The sequence below is a fragment of the Phaenicophaeus curvirostris genome, chromosome 8 (genome assembly GCF_032191515.1).
Source record: "Phaenicophaeus curvirostris isolate KB17595 chromosome 8, BPBGC_Pcur_1.0, whole genome shotgun sequence".
NCBI lineage: Eukaryota > Metazoa > Chordata > Aves > Cuculiformes > Cuculidae > Phaenicophaeus > Phaenicophaeus curvirostris.
In genome coordinates, this window is record NC_091399.1 from 32,571,933 (window position 1) to 32,584,493 (window position 12,561).

Below are 12,561 nucleotides of genomic sequence, written 5' to 3' on the forward strand. Positions count from 1 at the left end.
TTTAGTACCTAATTGAGTTTGGACGTCTAAAATCCCTTAAAGGCAGATTGGTTGGGAGAATAAAATTCATACTACTACTGAACAGTAAAAATGGACTCGGTAGACAAGCCAGGTTTATTGTATATAAAATTTTTTCCCCAACTAATGTTCTCAGATAGCTCTTCAGAAATTATCTGTAGAAAATTATCTCTCTGTTTACTACGGGAATTTATGGCTAGTGCCTTTTGGGCAGGACTTTTTCCTTTAGGTAACTGGTGGGTGAGGGGTGAGCAGTAGGTGTTATTTAGGCTTTAGTAAGGCTTCTGACACTGCTTCTCTCCCACAGCATCCTCACAGACACACTGATGAAGTACAACCTAAATAAATGGGCAGTGAAGTGGATGGATCACTGACAGAGCTGCTGGGCTGAAAGGGGCTGGTCATTAGTGCAGTACCCTGGGGCGATTCTCTAATATCCTCATTAACAACCTGGATGAATGGACACAGTCCACTCTCAGCACATGGGCAGATAACACAAAACTGAGGAGAGCAGGTGATAACCAGAGGGCCGTGCTGCCATTCAGAAGGACCCCAACAAGGATGGAGAAATGGGCAGGGAGGGCTGTCAGGCAGTTCAAGAAAGGGAAATGCAAAGTGCTTCACCTGGGTAGGAACAACCGTGCACCAGTACAGGCTGGGGGCTGAAAGCCTGGAAAGCAGCTTTGCAGAGGATGTGGGAGCCCAGGTAGAAAACAAGCTGAGCGTGAGCCAGCAATGCGCCCTTGTGGCAAAGGCAGCCAACAGCATCCTGGGCTGCGTTAGGAAAAGGGTTACCAGCAGACCAAGAGAGACTTCTTTTTCCCCTCTCCATTTCCAGTTCCAGTAGATTAACACTAGGTATCACTCTGCCCACAAAAATACAGGTAACATAGCATGGCTGAACTGTAATTACGTGGAAAAACAACTGCTGTCTTTTAATTATAAAAAGGAGAAACATTCTTCAGCTGTGACATTCAACAGTAATAACCACTGCAACATAAACAAAAATATATTCCCCCATCCTTAAGAATGGAAAGCTATGCCCTTTACCACAAAACACTGTCTGCATGCTTATGTTTAAAAAGGTTTAATTTTTCACCCTGGTACAAAAATACAGTACAATGTGATGACAAGGCATTCGCCAAAAAACATTCAAAGAATAAAAGGGGAAACCCCGTAAAGCTTCAACATAACCCACCCTCACTTGATAAAACAAAAGGTGAGTGCACAAGGAAGAAGTTAGATTTCTGCCCAAAGGCGAATAAAGATGAATCACAGAGTTTTACACAGAAATATGTTTGCAGAGCTAGTAATTTCACATGCTACTTGGACATTCATGAAACTTATCTACTTGGCTTAGTGGCAGAATTCATGGTTTGGGATGTCTAGAAAACACCTGGCCCAGGCACATGCCCCATTCATAGAGATCCCCAGTAAAAACAATGGGATCACATAATACCAGTGTGAAAAAAGGGATCCAATCCCAACTGAACATCAAAATGTTGGCTACTTCTAGTTATGCCAATCACACCGTTTGTCCTCAAAGTAATGATTTGTCCTATGTACCTCCCTTTTAACAACAAATATTAGTGGTTGCTCAAATACAAAAACTGATGTGTTTGCACATTACCTAGTTGCAAATAACCATTAAGGTACAAGCTGCCAGGCAGAGGAGGAGATAACACTGTAATTGATGCATGTGTGTGAACTCCAAACAGGGTTTAACCTAACATTGTTGACCGGAGAATTACATCCCTCCAATGCATCTACATTCTTGGTCTGTTTAATCATTTCCTTTTAGGGTTTTGAAGTGATGGAGAAGCATCATTCAGTATATTCATTATAGTTCATCTCCCAGGTGTTTTTGTTTGAAAGCATCACCTGTGAGCTTCTCCTGGGCCTCCTTCATCCCTTGGACAACTGAAAGATTAGACAGAGAGACAACAACTATTAATCTCAAGATGAAAACATCAAGGTATCCTGGCAATTAAAGTGTTTTAAAATAACACTGTTACAGGATGTACCTCTGCAAATTAACCTGTGAAAAAAAAACCCAAAACAAACACCAACAGTCCTGTCGCCTTTTCCCAAATATTTGTAGCTGAATGACATGAATTGCATGATTTCCTGTACCACAAATGGAGAGACAGTTTAGGTCCTATAGACACCACAGCGGGTATTAAGGTGAATCATGGTTCTGAACATAGTTCCTCAAAGCACACGAGAACTACTCACTCACCTTGTATCTAACAACTACCAGTTAAGCTGTGAAGTGTCATCATTTTTCTACACTCAAAAGTGAAGGTGCGTCCTTCACTCAGGACATACTTAGAGTTTCAGCTCACCAGAAATGCATTTCAAACTACTCTGCACATACCTTGATCCGCATTGGTATAGAAATACTTGTAGCTGGGGTTTCCTTTCTCATTTATGATCTCTGGGTGGACTTTTCCACTGGGGTCTGTGAAACAAGAAACCAAACAGGAAATTTAGATGATAACAATAAGAATACAGTCCTGTGAGTGGATACAACAGCTGTGGATGCCCTACCCATGAAAAGGATTCTGGGAATATAACCTCCATCAGGACTAAAGGCTTCATCCTTTGGCTCTTCATCATCCTACCACAGCAAGAGAGAAGAGAGGGAACGTATTAGCAAGGTATCTAACAAAACACAGCACTCATTTTAAAGATACAATCTACTGCCTTCAAATTCCATTTATCCTGAGCAATTTAAATCTTGAAAAGACTCTAGTTAACTGGAGTATCTTCCACTCTCAAAGTTATTTTTACCTAAACAAGTACTTGTGAAAATAATCATTTTTTTTCTGTTTAATTTGCATTAAATTCTCCTCTGTTGTGTAGGAATGTTTGATATGTCATGAGATAATGAGCAAAAATATACATACAAAACACAGGTTGTTAAAGACACAGTGCTAGAAAGCTAGGTTTACAAGCACAATTAAAATAACTGGCCTGAAGAAAATTTCTTTTAAAACAATCAGCTATATCAATCAATCAATCCTGAATACCTACCTATCCAGGAGTGCAGGGTTTAGAATGTACACAAAACAGGATGCAATTAGTTAAGTAAGATTCCAAATGCTTTATTACTAGGCTGCAACATGGATACAAATCAGAGGGCAGCTTACCTCGAGGTTGACCATAACAAAATTGTGGGCAAGTTCAGAGATCTCCTTGGATTCAGCAAACTTTGGCTTTAAAGCTAATTAGGGAGGAAAGGGAAATAAAGGGGTGTGTAAAGACAATGGAAATTATTTCAGGTTTTCAGGTCAGCATCAAACCGGTACTTTTCAACAAGCAGTGAGTAAATGGAATGCATGTATCCAACCCTTTCAGTCAGGCTGAGAACAGCAGGTATCTGAAGCAATCCTTGATGAGCAGCCACATGATAAGGCCTGACCAACAGACATACGCAGTCATATTTGAACCGATGGAACAGAAGCAAAAAGCTTGGTGTAAACCACAAGTTCTCCCTCAACTAGCTCATACTTTAAGCTCAGCCATTATGCTCTGTTTGCTTGTGATACTGGAAGAGACAAAGCCTCACCTTCGAAGAACCACCAGCTGAAAGTAAGGCCATTTACCCTTAATTCTTGAAGATCATGAATTCTGTTCTGTTTTTTATACCAAAGTGCAGAAGAAACTGCAGCCAGCACCGAAGTGCAGTATTACAGCTGTTACTCTGCTGGCATTTAGGCAGGGCTGGCTTTGGGCAGTGCTAAGAGGTAAATTGGAACAATATTATACCCCTCTAAATGAAACACAAATACTGTTAGCTGCATTTTGAATGTAAAGTTCATGCTTCTCAAGGTTACACGATTTGTCTATTTGTTCATTAGAAATTTCAGTGAGCTCTAGTATTAAATGCACTTACCTTTGCAAGCTCCACACCAAGACTTGTGGATGATAACCATGAGAGGCAAACCACTGAAAAAAAAACAAAAAGAAAACTGTCAAAGAAACCATACAGTTAAGCCTCTAAACCAAATGCTATTACATGTACCTTTTAACAGTCAAAACTTCTACAAAGGCTAAATGTAACAGATAAGGAGATGTAAAGAGATTCTGCTGTATTCAAGAGATTCTGTATTCATCTTGCATAAAGTTTTCCCAGTCTTAGAATACATATAATAATAATTTGTTAGAACTGCCAGCCAAGAAATATTCTTGTAAAGGAGAATTTCTCTTTGGAAGGTCTGCTCTTATCAGTTTATATTTGCTCAGATACAAAACTGGTCATGCGTTTTTTTACTGGAAAACAACTTCGCACACGATGCCAACTAGGTTAATCACTAGCAGAACTGAAGTACATGTTTTTCTTTAGCTGTAGATAGAGACGAAAGAGAATCTCTGCTTAATTATTAATCCCAGTTATTGCCTCCAGAACCAGGTAAGGGTGGAGAGGAAGCAATAAACATTTAGAGCTGTTTAAAATGAAGTTTGCCATTTAAAACTAAGCAATGTTATTATCTTCTTTACATAGGACTCGGTAGTAAGGAGCAAGAATACACATTTCCCTATTAAAGCCTGTATTGCATCAGCGCCCTTTCCCTAATGATGAAAAAAACACATTTTTTTTTCATTGTTTCCATACAGTCCAGCACTTCTTGAGGAAAGGCTGATTTAGGTCTGGAAAATACACTTTGTTCTTACCATCAAAGACAAGTGCTTCATGTCAGACCAGTTCAATCATCTGGTAATCAGTACTACAACATACTTCTTTTTGAGCTGAGAGATTTTTTAAAGCAGATTTTAAACGAAAGTACTCGCAGCCCCAAAATACCAAAGTACCTGTGAGAACTCAAAGACATTTTAGAGATACTGAATGTATTTCCTCAGTTTTATTCTCTCTACTTTGACCGGGAAAACAAATTTATTTACATCAAAACATTTTTGTAGTCATTTCTCAGTTGTGCAGCGCGGAAGTCCCTCTAGCACCTGGTACGTCAGATAAACAGCTGCTACAGCTGAACCCTTCCTGCCCCGCTTCACCATCTCCTCCCAGCTAGCACTACACATGACATTAAAACCCAAATCCACAGTTTATTAAAGCGAGGGATGAAGCAACCACCAGAAAGTGAAAAATTTTAATAAACTATGTACACAGTACGGCAAAGACTGAAGTTAGTTGAAACAAAGCGCAAAATGAAGTTACTCATCACAGTTTGTACCCCTTTATGGGAGAATTTCACCCAGAATGTAATTTTAGCTCGTTCGTCCTATGACAGCACGCATTCTTAAACAGTTAGTGTTTCTAAAGTTGTATAATGATGACCTTGCAGAGAAAAGCCATAGTAATTTATTTCGATAAACAGTCCAGCAGTAAATTAAGACTTTACTCAGTTTAAGGCACACTTTTTATTGTTAAATCTGACACAGAGGTCTGAGTTTGCTAGGCCAGCACCCTTTCGTTGCACAGTTTGCAAATCTACCTCTTGGGTTCAGCGGGATACTTTGAAACCACATCCTAAAAACCACAGCCTGTTCCAGTTCTGGACCTGAAGTTTCTTTTGCAGTTTGACATTATATGGGAGGAGCCTTGGAAAAACAATTTTCTTATTCAAGGTGCACACGTGCCAACACGGAGGGAAGAAGTTTTCCTTACAGTTGCCACCCTTGGGGCTTTCTTGTTCAGACGCTGTTTGATTACTGGGGTTTAGGTCTCCAAGCTCCCTTCTTTGAAAGATGAGAGCAGGGAAAGCGCGGGGGTGAGGGAAGAGCATCCCTACAGACTCTCTTTGCAATACGGCTTGCGGACGTGGTGTCCATCGTTCCAGAGCCACTACCAAGAAATCACAGAATCAGCATAGAAGCACAGAGTCACAGAGTGGTTTGGGTTGAAGGGACCTTAAAGACGATCCAGTTCCAACCCCTGTGTCACGGGCACGGACGTGTCCTACTAGACCAGGCTGCTCAAGACGCCATCCAGCCTGGCCTTGAGCACCTCCAGGGATGGAGCAGCCACAGCTTCCCCAAGCAGATGATGTGACGTGCGAGCGGCGGTCCCTGAGCTCCGCATCCGCCACCGCGCCCGATCTCACTGGATGCTGCGGCTCAGGTACTGCACGAACATGCTGGCCAGCTGGGGCAGGTTCTCCTCTCCGGGCTGCATCTTGGCGTAGCTGATGAACTGCCTGCGCAGGCGGCTCAGCTCGGCCAGGCCGACGTGGCGGCTGAGCACCAGCCCCTCGGGGACGCCGGGCACGGGCAGCGGCTCCCCGGGCAGCGCCCCGTCCCGCTGCGCCGCCAGCACGGCCGCCAGCACGTCCTGGGTGAGGCGGTCGAGGCCGTGCAGGAAGGCCCCGGAGCGCAGGGGCTGCGGGCGGGTGGAGCGGCGCGGGGCGGGCGCGTCGCTCTCGAAGAGGGCGGCTCGGACGGCGTCGAGCGGCAGCGGCTCGTCCTCCCGCAGGGCCAGCAGCGGGCGGTCCCAGCGGTCGCGGGGGTCGGGAGCCTCGAAGGGCGGCAGGTCGGGCCCGTCGCGGCCGCCGCGGCAGAGCAGGAGGCAGCTGGCCGTGCCCGCCTGCCGCGCCGCGCAGTGCAGCTCGTAGCGGATGCTCCGCGCCTCGTTGCCCGCGTCCGCGATCACCACGTCCCGCCGGTTGAGCAGCCGCTGCACCCCGGCCCGCAGCGCCGCCCGCCCGCCCGCCGCCTCCGTCACCACGTGCGCCGCCCGCCCCGCGCCGCCCAGCGCCTCCCGCAGCTCCGCCGCGCGCCGGCTCTTGCCGCTGCCCGGCCGCCCGCACAGAACCACCAGCGGCATCGCCCCGGCCCCGCCGCGCCCGCCGCCGCCCGCCCCGCGCAGGCAGCGCCGCGCCCCGACAGCGCCGCGCACTGGCACGGAGGCCACGGGCAGGCGGGGTGCGCGCACGCGGGGACGAGGGGATCGCCCCACACCGGGATGAAGGGATCTCCCCACACCGGGATGAGGGAATCGCCCCACACCGGGATGAAGGGATCTCCCCACACCGGGATGAGGGAATCGCCCCACACCGGGATGAAGGGATCTCCCCACACCGGGATGAGGGAATCGCCCCACACCGGGATGAAGGGATCTCCCCACACCGGGATGAGGGAATCGCCCCACACCGGGATGAAGGGATCTCCCCACACCGGGATGAGGGAATCGCCCCACACCGGGATGAAGGGAAAGCCCCACACCGGGATGAGGGGAAAGCCCCACGACGGGATGAGGGAATCGCCCCACAATGGGATGAAGGGATCGCCCCACGACGGGATGAGGGGATCACCCCACACCGGGATGAAGGGATCTCCCCACAACGGGATGAGGGGAAAGCCCCACACCAGGATGCGGGGATCACCCCACACCGGGATGAGGGAATCGCCCCACAACGGGATGCAGGAATCACCCCATAACGAGATGAGGGACTCGCCCCACACCGGGATGAGGGGAAAGCCCCACACCAGGATGAGAGAATTGCCCCACACCGGGATGAAGGGATCGCCCCACACCCGGATGAATTGCCCCACACCGGGATGAGGGAATTGCCCCACTCCAGAGCGAGGGAATCGCCCCTACATCAGGGATGTGGGGATCGCCCCACACCAGGGATGTGGCAACAGGGATGCAGGAATCACCCCAATACGAGACTGCAGGAATTGCCCCGATACTAGGGATTTGGGAATCACCCAACACCAGGGATGTAGCAACAAGGATGCAGCACCCCGATACAAGACTGTGGGCATGGGGATGTGGGGAATTGCCCCACTACCAGGGGCGTCAGCAATGGGGATGCAGGAATCACCCCGATACTGGGAACTGCCTGGCATGGGGATGTGGGGAATCACCCCAATATGAGACAGCAGGCACAGGGATGTGGGAATCGCCCTGCTGCTTCTGAGTGAGGATTTGGGTGGCTGAGATCTGCGGTCAGCTCGCAGTTTCAGCCTGGTTTCCCTAACTACACAACTGGCCACCTCGGAGAGCATATTGCCAGTTCCCCAAGAAAACTGGTATGTAAAGGCTACCAGTAAAGGGCAGCAGTAGGTACAGACAAAACCACAACTGATGCTCCTTCAGCAAAACCACAAACACCTCAATCCCTATGATCAGAACAGAAATAAATCCTAGGCAGAACACCTAATCCACCTCTAGCAGCTGCTGTGAATGACTGTCCTCAGACTGGACAGTCTAAAGGTGCTCAGCACCAAAATGCTGCGGAACTCAAATCAGTGAGAGGGTCTGTGTTTATGGCAACAAAAGCAGAAAGGGTGCATTGCAGCTGTCCCTTGCTCAGGGCTGGTTTTGAGTAGAAACACTCATCCTGTCTAAACTCGACAGCTCTCCCTCCCTCCTCTGTCTCGTTTCAAAGCTTCCTCTGCTTTACTGTAAAGTCATGCTACAATTATTTCTGCAAATACTGAAAGTGTCTATTTTTTTGCACAGGTCTATCAAACGAGTGATAAAGTATCCAGTTATAAAAACTTGTAAGACTGCTGAACTGTACCATCTGGGTTAGTTTGGTGTCTACACTAGATCTCATATGGCAAGTGGAACTTGCCAGATGGATCAGTTTGGATCAGAAATTCAATTAAACAGCAAACCTGAAAGGCATCATGACTTTCCACTCATGTGAACACTGTCAGATCTAGGTTATAAACTTAGAAGTATAAGTAGAATTTGTAAGTGTACAATTTTTCTTCTCACATTTCAACTAGAAACAGAAGAAACGTTGAGGAAAATAAAGTGTCAAAATGTCATTTTTTACATTTTCACAGAGAAAGTGTTCTTTTTACAGTTTAAGCTTCACCCAGAAAAGGTTCTACTAATCAGTTCACTACAGTTTGAAGCACTCAGATCTTTTCTGCAGGTGGCAGTAAAATAACATAATAACAAAAACTCTCATCTCACACTGAGACCTCATCTACACAGGCACACTGAATTTCACAGAAGCTATCAGCAGTTCAATGAGACTGAGTGCTGCTTAAACACACAGGTGGGGGTTTAAGATCCGTATTTCTTTACTGGGATAAACACTCAAAATTTTCTTCTCATTTCAAAGACATGCTAGAACTTCAATCGTTTAATTACAGTGAAGTAATTAAAGCTAGATGGTGCCTCAGCAAAGTTAACAGAACGCTGTACTTTCTCTCTAATAAGCTATAGGGATCTGAACAGTCTCCTAAACTACCTCCAAGTTTGTTAAAAATTATACATGTTATATATTAGATATAATTTTATGTGGTTAAATTTAGGATTGATACAGAATCTCTGTGAATGTTTTTAAAAACACTTCCCTGTCTTTAAACTAAGTAACATACCTGGCTGCTGCCTCTTTCTTCCCATCTTCTAGCGTTCTCCAATGAATGTGATCTCCAAAACCTGCCAGAGAGAAGGGTTTATAAATGCTGAAAAATTTAACATGTCAGCTCACACATGAGAAACAGTCCAATCCTTAAAAATATTTTTAACTCATGAATCCCACTGAAATTAATTAACAAAAACATACCACACTCATGAATATTTATATATATGCAAATGACACCAAACCCCCCAAACAGATATTAAAATTGAAGAGCCTTCTGATTATTACCCATTCTCTTTCAGTCTGTGAACGCTCATTAACTGACTAGTGACAACTTAAACATGTCAACATTTGAACTCCTAAACCCCACTGACTGCAAACTAAAGTGAAACTTAAAAATTCCTACACCAACATATGATCTTTAATTGCTCTAACATTACTATGCCCAGTATTACTGCTGATGAGAATATCATCAAAGAATAAGAAAGAACACCATTACACAGCTTTTTGAACATTAAGTGACTGAACAATGCAGGAAATAATCCGGTTATGGCAGCTGAGGTAAGAGTGAGTTTACATTTAACAAACATTTAACAGCTGCAAAGCAGGGGCTGACCCTGTAGCTGACGTGGACGAAAGCCACACGAGAGCTGAGCTGAAGGAGACATGGGGATGTTCGTAAGGGAAATCCCCTAGAAGACAGTCTCATCGCTCCAGGACCACAGGGCTGTGCTGGCTGACCGTGAGCCTTGGCTTGCCCCATCGCCACGGTTGAGGGTCTGGACTAGTTAACAACCCCCAGTGCCCAGGGTGCTGAGGGGAGCATATTTCAGAAACTATCCAGAGGTCAGGAGCCACAGGCTGCCTAGTGCTGATGTAGGGGAAAGTAAACTGTCTCCAGCAGAGAAGTATGGCAAAGAAGCTCAAGAAAGCCAAGAGCAGGACTAGCAAAACCTCGTGGCACCCTAGTTCAGCATCCAGGATGTTGGCACAGTATTGTACCTTATCTTCTCCCCTGATATGAAAAACTGTGAACACAGATGACACAACACATCAAATATTTAGCTGTGCCAGCAGTTAGGTGGGGATGCCTTGTCGGTATCCGATCACACACATGTATCGGTTGCAGAGGCAGCTTCAGAAACAAGGCTATGCACGTACCAGCTAAACGCAGCGGAGCGAAAACCAGATGGGTTAGCAGAAGTGATGTTTACTCAGAATATTGACACACCAGCTATTTAATTTGAAGGCTAACATGAAAACAGCCTTGCAGAGAACTTCGGGGTGCTGGTCAATGAGAAGCTCGACATGAGCTACCAATGTGCGCTCGCAGCCCAGAAGGCCAACCATATCCTGCATCAAAAGAAGTGTGGCCAGCAGGGTGAGGGAGGTGATCCTGCCCTCTACTCCTCTCTTTTGAGACCTCATCTGGAGTATTGTGTCCAGTTCTGGAATCCTCAACATAAGAAGGATATGGAGCTGTTGGAACGGGTCCAGAGGAGGACTACAAAGATGATCAGAGGGCTGGAGCACCTCCCATATGAGGACAAACTGAGAATGTTTGGGTCATTCAGCCTGGAGAAAAGAAGGCTCCGAGGAGACCTTACAGCAACCTTCCAGTACCCGAGGCAGCTACAAGAAAAATGGGGAGGCACTTCTTACAAAGGCTGGTAGTGATATGACTAGGGGCAATGGGTCAGAGAGAGGCAGATTTAGACTAGATGTAAGGAGGAATTTCTTCCCCATGAGAGTGGTGAGGCGCTGGCCCAGGTTGCCCAGGGAAGCTGTGGCTGCCCCATCCCTGGAGGGGCTCAAGGCCAGGTTGGATGGGGCTTGGGAGCAGCCTGGGCTGTGGGAGGTGTCGCTGCCCATGGCAGGGGGGCTGGAACTGGATGGTCTTTAAGGTCCCTTCCAACCCAAAGTATTCTATGTTAAAACAGGGAAAACCCTTTATTGTTCTAGCTAGGAAACGCTTCTCAAAAGCTTTTCTTCCTTTAAACTAAACCCCACGTTGTGGTGACCTTCGGAATGTTTATAGAGCATTACGGCACACCACGGAGGTTCCTTTTGAATGCAAGCGCCCCGAGGAACCCGCTGCGAGAGCAAAGAGACGGGACGCAGCCCAGGCGGCATTGCTGTCACCCAGCCGAGGAGCAGGGCTCTGTCCCAGAGGCCGGACCCTTCCCACCGAAACCGGGGACCCCTCGGACGGGAAACCCTTGGGGGGTTCGCCTGGAGAGAGCCCGGACAGCGCGGGGCGCCGCGCTCCCTCACGCTTGAAGCCGCGCTCCCTCACGCTTGAAGCCGCCCTCCCTCACGCTTGAAGCCGCGCTCCCTCACGCTTGAAGCCGCCCTCCCTCACCTCCCTCAGCCCAGCCCGGCTCCCCCAGCCCCAGGTGCCCGCAAATCGCGAGGAAATCCCGAAGGAAACGTTCTGCTGACCCTTTCCGAGCCCCTGGGCGGCGGCCAGCCCCAGCCCCAGGCACAGGCAGAGGCAGGCGATGGCGGCTGCCGCGGGCTCAGCCTTCATGGTGCTGGGCGGCAGCTCGGGTAGCGCCTCAGCACCTCGGCGGAGTCCGCGGTTTCTTTCCTCCTTTTTTTTTTTTTCCTTTCCTTTTTTTTTTTTTTTTTTTTTTCCCCAAGCCCAGGAAGTGATGTGAGGCGGATGTGGGCGGCGCCGGGGTCGGGTGGAAGGAGGGGATGAGGAGGGGTTGCTGTTACACAAAGCGGATTTATTTTTTTATTTAAGCTAATGTAGAGTTAAGTTTCATCTAAGTAATTCTGTTTGCTTTAGACAGAATACCCCTCTGATCCCATGTTTTCTTTCAGACAATGTTTTACCGTGAAAGAAGGAATAAATCATTACATTAAGGGAATGAATTAGCTTAAGCGATAATAAGAATAATAAGAATCAAATCTTGGCCAGGTTGCGGTGAGCAAGAATATAATTGTAACCGGAGTTTAGCTTGTTTAGTAGTTGAAACAAGCAACAAATCAAGTATCTTAAACTCATCTCTGACTGATGCTCCAAGCGGAGGAAAATGCCAAAACAAAGAACAAACCTGAGCTTGCCAAGAGGCCGCAGTGAGGAAGGAGATAAGATAAAGTGGATAAGAGGATTCTGAAAATACAAAGGAACTGTGATGCGTATACAGAGGGGATGATAGAGTTGATAATGGGGTTTATGTATGTTTTAACCAATGTAATAATGAGTTCCATGTATGTTTAACCCATGTTTCCTGCAATCTATATGAAT

General features: G+C 46.9%; 2 protein-coding genes across 2 annotated transcripts; both read right to left on the reverse strand.

The window, feature by feature from the left end:
* Positions 1-1,089: 1,089 nt before the first annotated feature.
* TXNDC12 (thioredoxin domain containing 12) lies at positions 1,090-11,925 on the reverse strand. The gene is made up of 7 exons (XM_069863122.1): positions 11,748-11,925; positions 9,322-9,382; positions 3,917-3,969; positions 3,171-3,244; positions 2,569-2,638; positions 2,396-2,479; positions 1,090-1,938 (listed from the first exon to the last, which is right to left on the reverse strand). Exons 1-7 carry the CDS (start codon positions 11,833-11,835, stop codon positions 1,859-1,861), a joined length of 510 nt encoding a protein of 169 aa, XP_069719223.1. The 5' UTR covers positions 11,836-11,925; the 3' UTR covers positions 1,090-1,858.
* On the reverse strand, positions 5,386-6,803 carry KTI12 (KTI12 chromatin associated homolog). Its single transcript, XM_069862226.1, has one exon. It carries the CDS (start codon positions 6,800-6,802, stop codon positions 6,080-6,082), a length of 723 nt encoding a protein of 240 aa, XP_069718327.1. The 5' UTR covers position 6,803; the 3' UTR covers positions 5,386-6,079.
* Positions 11,926-12,561: the final 636 nt, after the last annotated feature.